This window comes from Mirounga angustirostris, unplaced genomic scaffold (genome assembly GCF_029215605.1).
Source record: "Mirounga angustirostris isolate CCGP_5_RB_7025 unplaced genomic scaffold, mMirAng1.0.hap1 SCAF_6, whole genome shotgun sequence".
NCBI classification, from domain to species: Eukaryota; Metazoa; Chordata; class Mammalia; order Carnivora; family Phocidae; genus Mirounga; species Mirounga angustirostris.
This window is the reverse complement of record NW_026991714.1, coordinates 65791939-65809475: the sequence shown is the minus strand read 5'-3', so window position 1 is coordinate 65809475 and position 17537 is coordinate 65791939. Positions and strand designations below refer to the sequence as shown.

The window sequence follows — 17537 nt, the reverse complement described above, 5'->3', positions numbered from 1 at the left end:
AAGTGAGGGGGTGAAAAACCATTTACCATGCTAATGGACACCAAAAGAAAGCTGGGGTGGCAATCCTTGTATCAGACAAATTAGATTTTAAACCAGACTATAATAAGAGATGAGGAAGGACACTATATCCTACTTAAAGGGTCTATCCAACAAGATCTAACAATTGTAAATATCTATGCCCCTAACATGGGAGCAGCCAATTATATAAGGCAATTAATAACAAAAGCAAAGAAACACATCGACAACAATACAGTAATAGTGGGGGACTTGAACATCCCCCTCACTGAAATGGACAGATCATCTAAGCAAAAGATCAACAAGGAAAGAAAGACTTTGGACTTCCCAGATATATTCAGAACATTCCATCCCAAAGCAACAGAATACACATTCTTCTCTAGTGCCCATGGAACATTCTCCAGAATAGATCACATCCTAGGTCACAAATCAGGTCTCAACTGGTACCAAAAGACTGGGATCATTCCCTGCATATTTTCGGACCACAATGCTTTGAAACTAGAACTCAATCACAAGAGGAAAGTCGGAAAGAACTCAAATACATGGAGGCTAAAGAGCATCCTACTAAAGAATGAATGGGTCAACCAGGAAATTAAAGAAGAATTTAAAAAATTCATGGAAACAAATGAAAATGAAAACACAACTGTTCAAAATCTTTGGGATGCAGCAAAGGCGGTCCTAAGAGGAAAGTATATAGCAATACAAGCCTTTCTCAAGAAACAAGAAAGGTCTCAAGTACACAACCTAACCCTACACCTGAAGGAGCTGGAGAGAGAACAGCAAATAAAGCCTAAACCCAGCAGGAGAAGAGAAATAATAAAGATCAGAGCAGAAATCAATGAAATAGAAACTAAAAGAACAGTAGAACAGATCAACGAAACTAGGAGCTGGTTCTTTGAAAGAATTAACAAGATTGATAACCCCTGGCCAGACTTATCAAAAAGAAAAGAGAAATGACCCAAATCAACAAAATCATGAATGAAAGAGGAGAGATCACAACCAACACCAAAGAAATACAAACAATTATAAGAACATATTATGAGCAACTCTATGCCAGCAAATTAGATAACCTGGAAGAGATGGATGCATTCCTAGAGATGTATCAACTACCAAAACTGAACCAGGAAGAAACAGAAAACTTGAACAGACCTATAACCACTAAGGAAATTGAAGCAGTCATCAAAAATCTCCCAACAAACAAGAGCCCAGGGCTAGATGGCTTCCCAGGGGAATTCTACCAAACATTTCAAGAATAATTAAAACCTATTCTTCTGAAACTGTTCCAAAAAAAAGAAATGGAAGGAAAACTTCCAAACTCATTTTATGAGGCCACCATTACCTTGATCCCCAAACCAAAGACCCCATCAAAAAGGAGAATTACAGACCAATATCCTTGATGAACATGGATGCAAAAATTCTCACCAAAATACTAGCCAATAGGATCCAACAGTACATTAAAAGGATCATTCACCACGACCAAGTGGGATTTATCCCTGGGCTGCAAGGTTGGTTCAACACCACAAATCAATCAACGTGATACAATACATTAACAAAAGAAAGAACAAGAATCATATGATCCTCTCAACAGATGCAGAAAAAGCATTTGACAAAGTAGAGCATCCTTTCTTGATTAAAACTCTTCAGAGTATAGGGATAGAGGGTACATACCTCAACATCATAGAAGCCATCTATGAAAAACCCACAGCAAATATCATTGTCAATGGGGAAAAACTGAGAGCTTTCCTCCTAAGGTCAGGAATGCGGCAGGGATGTCCATATCACCACTGCTATTCAACATAGTATTAGAAGTCCTAGCCACAGCAATCAGACAACAAAAAGAAATAAATGGCATCCAAATCAACAAAGAAGAAGTCAAACTCTCACTCTCTGCAGATGATATAGTACTTTATGTGGAAAACCCCAAAGACTCCACTCTAAAACTGCTAGAACTCATACAGGAATTCAGTAAAGTGGCAGGATATAAAATCAATGCACAGAAATCAGTGGCATTCCTATACACCAACAACAAGGCAGAAGAAAGAGAAATTAAGGAGTCGATCCCATTTACAATTGCACCCAAAACCGTAAGATACCTAGGAATACATCTAACCAAAGAGGCAAAGGATCTGTAACTCAGAAAACTATAAAATACTCATGAAAGAAATTGAGGAAGACATGAAAGAAATTGAGGAAGACACAAAGAAATGGAAAAACGTTCCATGCTCATGGATTGGAAGAACAAATATTGTGAGGATGTCAATGGTGCCTAGAGCAATCTACACATTCAATGCAATCCCCATCAAAATACCATCCACTTTTTTCAAAGAAATGGAACAAATAATCCTAAAATTTGTATGGAACCAGAAAAGACCTCGAACAACCAGAGGAATGTTGAAAAAGAAAAGCAAAGCTGGTGGCATCACAATTCCGGACTTCAAGCTCTATTGAACAAAGCTGTCATCATCAAGACAGTATGGTACTGGCACAAAAACAGACACATAGATCAATGGAACAGAATAGAGAGCCCAGAAATGGACCCTCAACTCTATGGTCAACTAATCTTCGACAAAGCAGGAAAGAATGTCCAATGGAAAAAAGACCGTCTCTTCAACAAATGGTGTTGGGATAATTGGACAGCCACATGCAGAAGAATGAAACTGGACCATTTCCTTAAACCACACACAAAAATAGACTCCAAATGGTTGAAAGACCTCAATGTGAGACAGGAGTCCATCAAAATCCTAAAGGAGATGCAGGCAGCAACCTCTTCGACCTCAGCCACAGCAACTTCTTCCTAGACACATCACCAAAGGCAAGGGAAGCAAGGACAAAAATGAACGATTGGGACTTCATCAAGAGGAAAAGCTTTTGCACAGCAAAGGAAACAGTCAACAAAACCAAAAGACAACCGACAGAATGGGAGAAGATATTTGCAAATGATATATCAGATAAAGGGCTAGTATCCAAAATCTATAAAGAACTTATCAAACTCAACACCCAAAGGACAAAGAATCCAATCAAGAAATGGGCAGAAGACATGAACAGTCATTTTTCCAAAGACATCCAAATGGCCAACAGACACACGAAAAAGTGCTCAACATCGCTCGGCATCAGGGAAATCCAAATCAAAACCTCAATGAGATACCACCTCACACCAGTCAGAATGGCTAAGATTAACAAGTCAGGAAACAACAGATGTTGGCAGGGATGCGGAGAAAGGGGAACCCTCCTACACTGTTGGTGGGAATGCAAGCTGGTGCAGCCACTCTGGAAAACAGTATGGAGGTTCCTCAAAAAGTTGAAAATAGAGCTACCATATGATCCAGCAATTGCATTACTGGGTATCTACCCCAAAGATACAAATGTAAGGATCCGAAGGGGTATGTGCACCCCGATGTTTATAGCAGCAATGTCCATAAGAGCTAAACTGTGGAAAGAGCCAAGATGTCCATCGACAGATGAATGGATAAAGAAGATGTGGTATAGGGGTGCTTGGGTGGCTCAGATGGTTAAGCATCTGCCTTTGGCTCAGGTCATGATCCCAGGGTCCTGGGATCGAGCCCCACATTGGGCTCCTGGCTCAGCGGGGAGTCTGCTTCTCCCTCTACCTCTGCCTCTCCCACTGCTCATGCTCTCTCTCTCTCTCTATCTCAGTGTCTCAAATGAATAAATAAAATCTTAAAAAAAAAAAAAGATGAGGTATATACATACAATGGAATATTATGCAACCATCAAAAGGAATGAGATCTTGCCATTTGCAACGACGTGGATGGAACTGGAGGGTATTATGCTGAGCAAAATAAGTCAATCAGAGAAAGACATGTATCATATGACCTCACTGATATGAGGAATTCTTAATCTCAGGAAACAAACTGAGGGTTGCTGGAGTGGTGGGGTTGGGTGGGATGGGGTGAGAGCTGTGAATTGTGCAAGACTGTTGAATCACGGATCTGTACCTCTGAAACAAATAATACAATATATGTTAAAAAAAAAAAAAGATAGCAGGAGGGGAAGAATGAAGGGGGGGAAATCAGAGGGGGAGATGAACCATGAGAGATGATGGACTCTGAAAAACAAACTGAGGGTTCTAGAGGGGAGGGTGGGTGGGAGGATGGGTATTAAAGATGGCACATTCTGCACGGAGCACTGGGTGTTATACACAATGAATCATGGAACACTACATAAAAAAAAAAAAAAGACCCTGAAAAGACAGAGCAGTCCTGATAAAAAGAACAGAGCTAGCGGCATCATGCTTCCTAATTTTCAAACTATACTACAAAGCTACAGTAATAAAAACAACATGTTACTGGTACGAAAACAGACACACAGACCAGCAGAACAAAACAGAGAGCCCAGGATCAAATCCTGGCATATATGGTCAACTAATATTCAACAAGGGAGCCAAAAAATACCCAATGGAGAAAGGACAGTCTGTCCAACAAATGGTGCTGGGAAAACTGGATAAATACATGCAGAACAATGCCAAGTGGGCCTCTCTCACGCCACTCACAAAAATTAACTCAAAATAGATCAAAGACTTAAACATAAGACCTGATAGCAAGACTTTGAGAAGAACACATAGGTTAGAAGCTCCCAGACATTGGTGTTGGCAATGATATTTTGGATATGATGCCAAAAGCACAAACAACAAAAGCTAAAATCAACAAATGGGACTACATCAAACTTCCAAAAGCTTCTTTCTGTAAAGCAAAAGAAACAACTAGCAAAATGAAAAGGCAACCTACAGAATGGGAAAAAAACTTCTGCAAGCAATATATCAGATAAGGGGCTAATATTCAAAATATATGAAGAACTCATACAACTTAGTAACAAAAAACAATCCAATTTAAAAATGGGCAGAAGAACTAAATAGACGCTTTTCAAAAGAGTACTTCAAAATGGCCAAGAGGCACATGAAAAGATGCTTAACATCACTCATCTCAAGGAAATGCAAATCAAAACCACAATGTCCCGATGCTCATACTGTCAGAATGGCTATCAGGAAGAAGACAAGAGACAACAGGTGCTGATGGGGATGGAGTGAAAAGGGAACCCTTGTACACAGTTGGTGGGAATGTAAACTGGTCCAACCACAATGGAAAACATTATGATGTTTCCTCAAAAAATTAAAAACCAATCTGGCAGACGATTCAGTAATTCCACATCTGGTTATATACTCAAAGGAAATGAAAGCAGGATTTCGAAGAGATATAAGCACCCCCATGTTTACTGAAACATTATTCACAATAACCAAGATATGGAAACAACCTAAAGTCTATCAATGGATGAATGGATAAAAAAGACAGGGTATATGTACACAACGGAATGTTATTCAGCCACGAGAAAGGAGAGAGTATCCTGCATTTGTGACAAAATGAATGGATGGACCTGGAGCACACGATGCTCAGTCCAACCGAGCAAGACAAGCACTGTATGACATCACTTATATGTGAGATCTAAAAAAGTCAAACTCATGAAAAACCGAGAGTAACACTGTGCTTACCAGGGGATGGGGCAGGAGTGGGGGCATGAGACTGATGTTGTTTAAGGGTACCAAATCGCAACAAGTAGTAAATAAGTCACAGAGATCTAATGCACAGTGTCATAAATACAGATAACAATCCTGTACTGTAATTATGTATGTGCCAGAAGTACTAACCATCACTACAACAATCTTACTACAGTATATAAATGTAGCAAATAAACAAGGTGTACATCTTAAATTTATACAATGATATATGGTAAATATATTTCATGAAAAAGTCAAAAGAAACAACTTGCTATACAAAGAAGAAGTAATCCACATGCAGAGATCATAGCAACTTACAGAAAAATGGAAAACAGTCTGTTTTATTGATGTCTGTAGTTTTTTTTTCTCTATGGGGCCTCTAAAAGTATAACAGCAAAATTTTATTGTTGTAAAACTTGATTATTTCTCTCTTAAGAGTTACAAGCTATTTGATTATTTATACAAACATTCCTTTGTTCACAAAAGGAGTAAGTAAAATAAATTGTATGTTATGTCCCTTACTCTGGAGAAAATAAAGGAGGAAAGAGGGGAGTAAATGCTGGAGATAAAACAAGATTACATTGTATTTTTTAAAATTATTTATTTATTTATTTATTATTTTTTAGATTTTTAAAATCTATTTTTTGACAGAGAGAGACAGTGAGAGAGGGAACATAAGCAGGGGGAGTGGGAGAGGAAAAAGCAGGCTTCCCACTGAGCAGGAAGCCCGATGTGGGGCCCGATCCCAGGACCCTGGGATCATGACCTGAGCGGAAGGCAGACGCTTAACGACTGAGTCACCCAGGCGCCCCAAGATTAGGTTTTAAATAGAGTGGTCAGAAAAGCCTCATTTCAAGGTAACACTCAAGTAGAAACCTGAAGGAGGTAAGGGAATGAGTCATGTGAATGCCAAAGGAATAAAATTTAAGGCAGGGCAACAGTTGATGCAAAGGCCCTGAGGTGGGGACATGCCTGGTTTGTAGAAAGAACAGCCAGGGAGCCCAGGGTGGCTAGAAACAGAAGGAACAGTGGGAGGCGGGGGTGAGTTAAGGCAGGGAAAGCAGCTAGAAAGTCGTTACAAGAAGGCGGGTGACAGTGGTGGTGATGTGAATGGGGTGATGGCCACACTGTAATGGGGACTGGACTCCAGATCTTCTGTGATGGCAAAGCTGCCCAGGTTTGCTGACGGGCAAAATGGGAGATGTGACAGAAGGAGAGGGCTTAAAGATGCCTGGAAGGTTGTAGTTTTGAGCACCTAAGAGCCTGGACTGCTCTGGAGGACCCTGACATTCACAGGTCAAAGAGTTCAGGAGAACTCAGGAAAGAGACAGAATAACTGGTTTATGAGGAAAAAGAAGACCAGAAGATTCAAGTGTCCCAGAAGCCAAAAGAAGAAAGAGCTGTCAGGAGGAGGAATGGTCAACTGGGTCAGATGCTGACAGGTGAGAAGCCACAGCCTGGGAAGCAGGATTGCTGGGCAGCACACAGTGGGAGTGGACTCGAGATCTGCACTCGTGAATCTCAAGTGGGATCAGTCAGCACCCTGCCTGTCCTAAGTCCTAAGTACGTTACCTTCAGCCACACAGAATGCAGGTCAACAGGGCTGGGGTTCTGGCAAGGGAGTGTGACAGACTGAAGTCAGAGCAGCGGATGTGAGGATCCGAGTAAGGGTCTGATTATGACTGACCATGGAAGGACGGAGGGTACAAGGCACAGGGTGAGGAGGACAGAGCTGCAGGTAACAGTGGAATGGAAGGAACACAGGAGGCACCAGAGGGAGTGAACTAGACTACAACGAACAGGAGATGATGCAGGGTTTGCTTGAAACTGAGATTAGGGGCGCCTGGGTGGCTCAGTCAGTTAAGCATCTGCCTTCAGCTCAGGTCATGATCCCAGGGTCTGGGATTGAGCCCCGCACAGGGCTCCTTGCTCAGTGGAGAATCTGCTTCTCTCTCTGCCTCTGCCACTCCCCACTGCTCGTGCACTCTCTCTCTCTCTGACAAATAAATAAATAAAAACTTAAAAAGAAAAAAGACTTCAAAAAAAAAACAGAAATTGAGATTAATAATGAATTCTGGATACTGTAGTCTCAACACAGGAGTTGGATGAGGTCAGGTGGAGGATAGGATCCTTGGATGTGTAAGAATCAAGAGACCAAGAGAAGTCAGAACAGTAGGAGGTTTGCCAAGTGCATTTTACAGTCACCAAGTATCAAGCCAGGAGCAATGCTGCAGAGGACAGTTTGCCAGGAAGTTGCACTTTTAAGGCTGAGGAAATAGGACAGCGATCCCCAGCGCTACACTGGGATGGGAAGGGCTCCTTTTCCGAGAGCAGCCCCATCGCCTTCTTCCCAGACGAGTTCACATGTGCACAAAGGAACCCGTGGGGAAATGAACGCTGCTGGGGGGACTGTTAACATCATGAGTCTACATAAACAGTATTATTCCATATTCCACGTGAGTCTTCAACTGGATTTTTACCACTTCATACAAAAATTTCTTTTCAAGATAAAACAACCCCTCATAATCAATAGTTCTTCAAACTCTGAGTCCAACTCCAAAAGGGAAGATACCATCGTTAACTATATTTACCTTGAAGCTTTCTACTCAGCTCAAGTTTTTCCTGTTCGAGGCGCTTGATTCTCCTCTCATACGCCTCGGTTGCCAGGTTGTTGTCGAGAGTCCTCTGGACACTGACATCAAGGTCCAGGGACGCAGGACCGGCTGTGACACGTAAACAGCTCCGATCGGAAAGAACACTGAAGAAACAGAAAAACATGAGTTCATGCGTAAAAGAAAGTGAAGAAACAGAGAGAGCCTTCTGCAGCTGTCTATTTAAAACATGGATTTCAATATATAGCTACAGTTAGCCGTCTAGGGTGATGGTAAAACACAATGTTTACAAATCTTAACACAGACCACTTTTTAGAAGCATTTTTTAAAAATGAGAAATAGTCCCAATTGTCTTGAATTTCAATAACCACAAATTATAAAATGATGTTTGCTGAACAAAAGGTGACCACCTAAGTGAAACAGTAGTCAAAAGCACATACCATGGTCCTCTTTGTCAGAATCTGGACTCAAAAGTGAAATGCTTCCTTTAATTCAATACAATTTAGCTAAAAATATTTGAAGTGTTGGACATTCAGCAGTAAGCAAATTTGACACTTGTCCATGAAGAGCTTATGTTCCCACGATGGAGACAGAAACAAACGAGATAAATAAGTACAATATTCAGGGCATTAGGCAGTGCTGAATGCTAAGGAGAAAACATCAAGCAGGAAAGGAAGAGGTGACATATTGAGGGGGAAGAAATAAAAATCCAGACAAAGTGGCCAGGAGGCTATCACTCAGAGAGGAACTCTGAATAAAGTCCAGAGGGAGTAACTGGGGGGAAGAGCATTCCAGGCAGATGGAATAGAAGCGCAAGAGCACTGAGATAGGAGTAGGTTTTCTGGCCTGGGACCATGCCAGAAAGGAGCCGTGTGTGGCTGCCGCAGAGTCAGCCAGGTTAAGAGTAGCGGGAAAGAGAAAGCGAGCCAGTCATGCAGGGTCTTGGTCAGAATGTTGGTTTGGATTAAGATATAAGCCACTGGAGTTAGGGGACTGTGAGGATAGGTCTGGAACAGGTGAGTGACACGTTCCAACTTATCTTTTAGCAGGACCAGACAGGTTCAAAGAAATCTAAGAGACGAGTTTATAAACATTTGAGTAGGTGGTTCAGAGAGGTTTTAAGTAGGAGAGGGCAGAGGAGTCTCACATTCAGGAGTCACCAGCAAGTATCTGGGAATGAACCACAGTATAAGTGGAAAAGGTCCCAAGATAAAGCCATGGGGCCCAGGGAGATTGGGAGATCAGAAGGCATCAGCTGCAGAGACAGAGGAGGACTGGCCAGAAAGGTGGGAAGTCAGGCAAGCACCCTGGAAGGTAAAAGACAGAAGTGCTGTGATGGGAAGGAGCCATGACTCACAAGATGAGTGCAGACACATGAGACAGGACTGACTGGGAGCCCCCAGGGTTCATCCTCACAGGCGAGTGCTCGGGGCCAGAGGCAGGCAGGCGGGACCGTGCAGAGGAGCGTGTGAAAGCTGCCTGCATCAACCTCTCCATGCAGGGAGAAGTGAGCTCATCAGGGGAGAGCAGGAGAGTGGGCACAGGCACGAGAAGGGTCCTGGAGATCGGTAATCATGACTGTGGAAGGTGAGACCAGTGAGAATGGTCAGATGCTTTTCTTTGGACGCTGTGAACTGCACAGGAACTTGAACTGTAATGATGATGTCAACTCAGCAAGACCATGAAGGAGAACAGGAGTCAGTCGAGAAATTGAGGGAGGACGCACAAGGAGTGAATATAATCATACTCCGCTTACACCGGGGAAGGAGGACCGGGAAGCAGTCTGTGAAAACAGGGCTGGTCCTGGCACTTGGCACCTGGAGCGTATATGCTCAAACGCAAGGGACTCTTCCAATTCCTGCCCCAGTGCTGAGAGGAAGACTCAGCTCTATTTCTCTCCAAAATGACTTAAGATTCTCCTATGTTCTATTCGTTACAGGATATCTAACTTTTTCCAGCAGTAGCTTCAGCCTCTATTTTAAAATTTTTTTGACTTACAAGGCTCTCTCATATATTTTTTTAAAAGTTCAATTCATCTTAATTTGCTTTAAGTTGTCCAAATTATGTTAACTTTTCCAACTTACCAGCTACTAGTATATGTGAAACCAACAAATGGCAGATGGTGCCCAGAAAATGCAGTATGTGTGGGTGGGGGCATCGTTTCCTGAAGGAGGAAAGAACATCTGGTAAGAAATAAATAACTGTGACCTGTAGGTTGGCCTATAATATTAACTATCAATAGGAAATACATGGCTGTTCGATGAAGTCTGGTGCAGATGCGCAGTGATCTAGAATCCAGACAATCAACACTGCCACTGTAATGTTCTAATAAAATTAAACTCCAGGTGGAAAGTCTGACATTGAGAGCACAATGATTATTCAGGTATGCATATGTGCAGATCTGCCTCGTCGCTAAAAATTATTTGTAACCCAAATCAATATTCATAGTACTTCTGCAATCACTTGCAGACATAGGCAGAGCAAAAAAAATTTTTTGAGCCACTCAATGCCTAAGTTTCCAGCTGCGACTGAACAAGGAGACGCTCTGCCTTCTTGTTTCAGCTGATATGATGAAAAAGTATTCCTTCCAAGGTCTGCATGTGCCACATCTTTCACGTTTTTCTGCTTCTTATGGGTGACTGTGTTGTTTAAAATGTCCTCCAACCATAGTGCAGAAGGGCCATCTAGATGGTTTCTAAGCAAGACAGCTATGATGTGCCTTACAAATACGTATGTGTGTTAGAGAAGCTTTGCTCAGGCCTGAGTTACACTGCTGTTGGCTGTGAACTTGCTGTTAATCAACAATATATATTCAATAAGGTGTCTTTAAAAAGAAACATACATAAAACAAGGTTATGTACCGACTGGTTGAATGAAATGACCAGAGGTTCAGAAGAACCTAACCCTGAATTTCCCCTAGGAAATTTCCCCTAGTTCAATATTCATGAATACAGCGTACACAGAAACTTTATGGAACATATAACTACCATAATCAGAATCGACTGTACTATGTATTTAATTTGGAATGATGCAAATTTCTGTTTACAGTAAAATGTAATTCTTACAATAAAACACCGATGAGGAAAGTCCATTTAATTTTTTCTTGGAGGCCCAGAGAGGGAAGCATAAGAAGTCCTTACCTGCCTTGCCCATGCTACCTCCTGAACAGTGAAAAGTGACAGAAAATCAATATACAAATTCTTAGTGCAGAATTAAAACCATAAGAAATAAAATAATGGGATAAAAAAAAGTTCAAATTAAGAAGCTAAAAAGGCAACATCCATAAAATTTTATGTTCTTACTGTCCTAAATTGTAACAATGTAACCTAAAGGTGCAGAGCAGGGGTTGACGAACTATGCCGGCCCACAAGCTAAAAGCGGTCCAATGTTTGGCGACTCTGCTGGTCTGCCACCCGCCTCAAGGGAGGCTACAACCTCAGGATAGCAAGGCTGTAGATTCCCACCCCCCACACCCTTCACTTCCTACCACGTTTGCTACTTTTAGTGGCAACACCACTGGGCACGGGGAGCTCTCCAGATCAAGTCAGTCTCCTGCCAGCAGCACCATGGCCCCAACCAGGCTGATGGAATGGGGTGGGGCAGTGTTTAACCAAAGTTCAGTTTCTCATGAATAAATGCTTCTCAATTTACTTCCCTTGGGTTGAGGTGTCAAGCCCCAAAATGGTTGTTTTTGACAATTCTGTCCAGTATCGTGGAGCTTTTTAAGGAGAGATTTGCCAACCTCTTTATTCTGCCATCAAAGTCCACTTTTCTAAGCACCTAATTTCTCTTCTTCCTAAGAAACCTCACAGCGTAACTGATCTCATTAGTCAATACATGAAGTTTAATTTTGCTCCTTGTCATGAATAAACATGTTCGCCTCAGTGAACTCTTAATTTCTCAATATATGAGAGAATAAATACTAGAAGCCATGATAACTGTCTGACTGGTAATTGATAAGGAGGTCCATACAATTGCTTCATAACCACATTAAAAAGAAAGAGAGGGACAGAACTTCTTCGCAATGTCATACTTACAGAATTCTTTAAACAATCATCATCCACATCAAAATTTGATGTATCTGTTGGGCTACTAACTTCTGGAATATAAGGTGCTTCACAGTTTCGAATATTATCCCAATCAATTCCATTGAAAAACGGGTGTTTCTTAAAGTCTTCTATCCCATTTTGACCAAGTCGGTGTTCTCTGCTGCAAATGAGCCTTCGAATAAGATCCTTAGCATTTTCAGACACATCGGTCACTTGAGCTGGAAACTGAAACCTCTCCTAGACACAGAATAAAGAAACAAAATATAAATCAGTATTTAACTCCCTAAGTAGGTTGATTAACATTTATTTTCTTAAAAATGCATTTTAAAAATGTGTAATAAGTGTACACTAGTGCAGGGTACTCATCCTACAAGAAAAAAAGCATTTTCCTAAAAGAACTTTTAATTTTATATGTGACTTAGTTACACATGCACTGTAGAAGGAAGAATAAATTAAATGCTAAAATACCCTAAACTGCTGTCAAAAGGAAGAGAACTTATTAAAAGTAGAATCTGACTCAACATTTCAGTAGAGTGTTTATGACTGACGATGTTCATATACGCCACAAACTAAGCATTAAGTAACAACAGCAAACACCTGTAAAGAACGGACCATGGACTTCGCACTCGTGGAAACACTTTATTCACTTAACGCTTATAATCCTCACAGCAAGCCTCAAAGGCAGGTTCCACTATTATCCTGATTTTATAGAAGAGACCCAAAGGCCCAGGGAGTTCAGTCAGTTGCTCCCAGTCACACAAGTAGTAAACGGGAGAGCTGGGATTTTGGAAGAGTGGCCTGACTCCACAGTCCGTGCTCTGAGCCACGTGTCACAGACAATGATCTCTCTGTGAAATGCTACATGTGCTCTTTACAACTCAGTAGCTGGCTATTCCCTGTCTTCCAACTCTCCATAACTATTTAACAGATTATCCTTGCAGCCAGGCAGAAAGAGCACCAACTCCACAGAAGAGCATCAACTGATTAATATATTCGTGAAGCAACTGATCATACGGTCTCACCCCCCTTTTATGGGACATTCCCATTCCAGGTGTTTGCAACTGCTCACAATCTTCTGAAACCAATCAATCAGAACCTTCCTCTCTTTATTACAATTTATTTCTATTTCACTGGGAACTAAATGGATTAAGGCTCTATTAATTTGTTTCTGTGGTGAATCCGGATTGTTTTCACTGTTTTGATCATAAAGAAGACTGGAATAAGTATCCTTGTACAAACATCCTGGTTCGACTGAATATTTCCTTAGGGCAGATTCCTAAAACTGAAGTTGCTCAATCCAAAGTTCTAACCATTTTTAAGGCTCTAGATGCATACTTACAGACTTGTTGACAGAAAGATTACATCAATTTATATTCCTATCAACAATGTCTAACAATGTCCATCTCACTGGATTATTTACAGTACAGAATGTAATTTTTCTTTTCATCTTTGCCAGGGGAAAAAGAATATCTCAGATTTATTATGGCTAAGGATAAGAATTTTTTATTTTTTTTTAAAGATTTTTATTTATTTATTTGATAGAAAAAGACAGCAAGAGAGGGAACACAAGCAAGGGGAGTGGGAGAGGGAGAAGCAGACTCCCCTCTGATCAGGGAGCCCGATGCAGGGCTCGATCTCAGGACTCTGGGATCATGACCTGAGCCGAAGGCAGATGCTTAACGACTGAGCCACCCAGGTGCCCCAGGGTGAGAATTTTTTAAATGCATTCTAGTCATGAGTATACTTACAGTAGTAAGGATATAAATTATCTGCTTACCAATTTTGTTATTCTACTGGAAACCCTTTAATTTCCTATTTATTAGCATTTCTAATAAAATACAGGAGAAGGTAAGAACTCATAATTTTATGCACAATTTATGGGTTTTGATTATTCACTTTTGTCAGGTCCCCTATTAGCATAGGAATTAGAATGTTGTTTTTTAAAAAATTCTTTTTTAACTATCACATTACTTTAAATTTATTTTATGTATCATTTACCACATTCAATTGAAAAATAGTAAAATATACTAACTTTATGATTCATGATTTTTCCATATGTCTCCACCAGAGATTCTGCATAAAATGGCGTTTCTCCATAAAGCATTTCATACATACAGACCCCCAGAGACCACCAGTCACATTCAGGCCCATATCTCCCTTTCCCATCTTCCATGGCTTGAAGGATTTCAGGAGAGATATAATCTGGAGTTCCAACAGCCACTGAGGACTGGACCTGAAGAAGTTCACACATTTTTAGTAATCTATTATATTAGAAACAATTAACAATTTTTAATTAAAAATATTTACACTTACTCATACAACAGACATTATTTCAAAACAACTACAACTTTGTCATTACCTGAATTTAGCCTCCTTGTTAAATTGTATATAATCTCCACACTAGTAGTCCTCCAGATTTCATAATACTATAGAATCTTTATTATTGCTGGTACTTCACTGACTACATTTAAGGTAATGAAATTATTTGAACACCACAGCCATTAAAAACAAACTGAGTATTTAGTACAGAACATTGTACTGTACTATTATTGATATTATTAACCAACACATTCATATAAATAATGGAACTAGGAAAATTCTGCAATTTGTCAAAGGAAAATATAGCCTGAAAAAAAAAACAGGCCAATACTTATCAGCAACCCGGAAATTATTTTAAAACACCTTAATTCAAACCTAAGGAAATCAATATTAACAATGTACTGCAAACTACTTATTAATTTTAAAAATTACAGAGGGGTTTGAAACATATTCTTCAAAAAATAAGCAAGTTAGATCTAAATAAGAAAATAATCACTAAAAATGATCCTGGGCACACACACATCTTGTAAGGTACTCTGAGGTAAAATAAAATTGTTTCTTTGTATGTTTTAAAGAAGCATATCAAAAAAGAACATTCTCAAGGTAGAATAATGCTAATATTCTGGATTTTCTAGAAAAAAATATCATTCTTAGTAATCATTAGAATAGACTTCCTCTTTGATAATACTGAGATAAGGGAACTTGAAAACTCATGTACCTCAAACTCTTAAAAATGCTAGATAAAATATAACAACCATTTTTGTAAACATATAAATGAGCTCTTAGAGAAAAAAGAAATTCTTAGGGGCTGGTAATCAAATGTTTGAGAACCAGGGTGATAAGTGTTATAGCAGGAATGGGGCTGGGGAATGTTGGTTTTCATTTTCTACGTACTTGGATTTTAATATATCCATGAGGACAAGAGGACAGCCCTCAGCTTATATGAAGTTTGAAGCAAGAATCCACCCCATATAATAGCCTTTACTCTAGAGGGTAAGTGAAAGGTGAATTATAAAAATCTGCCACTCAGAGAAAGATATTTTATCTATATTGATTGTGGCTGAAATGTGAAGAAAAAAATTGCTCCTCCCAAAATTCATCACTTTCAGCCACATAGTCCCAGCAGTGGATATTCTAAATCATAGTGCTTCTGTGGTCCAGAAGTCCTCAGGCCAAGGAATTGGCAAAAATACTGGCACCAGGTAAGGTGCACACTAAAAACCTGGCATAACAAATTCAAAACTACTACTATTCAAAACTCACTATTTTATAGGACACATGATCAAACATGAGCACATATAATTCTCACATATAATAGCCCACTGAAGATGAGCTCACAATCCAAAAATACAGACTAAATGAGGAAACAATCCATTACAAAAAAAAAGTCAAAAATTGAAGCAATATAATTAGACCCCTAACAATGATCAATTCTACTTCATGAAATAAGTATGTTTAAAATGATTAGAGATGATTTAAAAAGTGAAATCATAAGAAAAGAAAGATTTATAAAGTGAAATGAAGTCCTAGAAATGGGGGAAAAAACCCCAAAAAGCTAATCCTTAAAATAAAAAAAAAAAAAGTGAATAGGTAAAAGATATGAAAAGATAAATAAAACCAGATCCACTTCTTGCAGTTGAACTTCAGTTGAACTGCAGAGTACCAAAGGCAAAGAGATCTTCAAAACAGTAAAGAATATAAAGAGGTTGCCTACCAAGGCACAGCAATTAGACTGACAGCGGAATTATTAGCACTGACACAGCAGTCAGAAGAAAATGGAATTGTATCTTCAAAGCGACAAGACAAAATAATTGTCACCTAAATATGACACACAAATGGGGGTTAAGTATAGACATTTTCACACAAAGAGTGAGTGATTTTCCATGTATAGACTTTCAGATAAACATAAGGACGCACTTGAGGAAACAAGAAATTTAATGCACATGGAAGAACGTGATAGTAGAAGCGACTGTGAACAAAGGTATTAGTAAACTTTAACATACATACAGTCATTAATTTGACAAAATAATGACAAAGAGGAAGAAGACAAGGAGGAGTAGGAAAAAGAGAAGGAGAAAGAGAGGTAGCAGAGTAGGAGGGACAACTATTTAAAGGTTGAAATATCAGATGGAACTAAAATACCAGAAAACAGTAACATGTTACCAAGGGAACAATTAGGATTCAAGTGGTTGAAGTTTCTTATTTTCTCATCTTTATTTTTAATTTACTTTTTAATTATTATTTTTAATTGTGGTAAAATACCCATAGCACAAAATTTACCATTATAACCATTTCCAAGCATACACTCCAAGGGCATGAAGCACATTCATGCTGTGGTGCAACCATCACCACTATCCTTCTCCATAACTCTTTTCATCTTGCAAAACTGAAACTCTGCATCCAGTAAGCACTAACTGCCCCCTGACCACCTCCCGCCCCATCCTGGGCCCTGATAACTACCACTGTACTTTCTCTCTGAGTCTGACTACCCTAGGTGCCTCAGAGCCATGAAATCATACAATATTTGATATTTTATGTCTGGCTTAAATCACTTAACATTTTCAAGGCTTATCCATCTTGTATCATGTGTTAAAATTTCCTTCTTTTTAAGACTGAATAATAATATTCCATTACATGTAAATATCACATTTTCTTTATCCATCCATCTACTGATGGACACTTTGGTTACTTAAATCTCTTGGATATTGTGGATACTATGAATGTGGGTGTACAAGTACCTCTTTGAGTCACTACTTTCAATTCTGTGAAGTATATTACATACCCAGAAGTAGAATTGCTGGATCATACAATAATTCTATTTTTAATTTTCTGAAGAACTGCCATACTGTTTTTCAGAGTGGCTACAGCATTTTACACTTTACATTAACACCAACAGAACACAAGTGTTCCAATTTTTTCACATCTTCACCAACAATTCTTTTCTGTTTTATTGCAGGATTTAAAAAATTTTTTTAACAGTAGTCACTTAATGGGTGTGAGGTAGTATCTTTGATTTGTATTTCCCTAATGACT

The 17537-nt window shown here is 39.6% G+C and overlaps 1 protein-coding gene across 11 annotated transcripts in view; it reads right to left on the bottom strand.

Moving 5' to 3' along the window:
• CDC42BPA (CDC42 binding protein kinase alpha) overlaps nucleotides 1-17537 on the bottom strand; it is a 347703-nt gene that overhangs the window by 168001 nt on the left and 162165 nt on the right. For all 11 annotated transcript variants that reach the window (XM_064594441.1, XM_064594443.1, XM_064594442.1 and 8 more), the window contains exons 7-10: nucleotides 14218-14418; nucleotides 12174-12422; nucleotides 10221-10300; nucleotides 8116-8282 (exon numbers count right to left, since the gene is read on the bottom strand). In XM_064594441.1, coding sequence (XP_064450511.1) covers nucleotides 8116-8282; nucleotides 10221-10300; nucleotides 12174-12422; nucleotides 14218-14418 — 697 coding nt within the window. The remainder of the gene's footprint in view (nucleotides 1-8115; nucleotides 8283-10220; nucleotides 10301-12173; nucleotides 12423-14217; nucleotides 14419-17537) is intronic.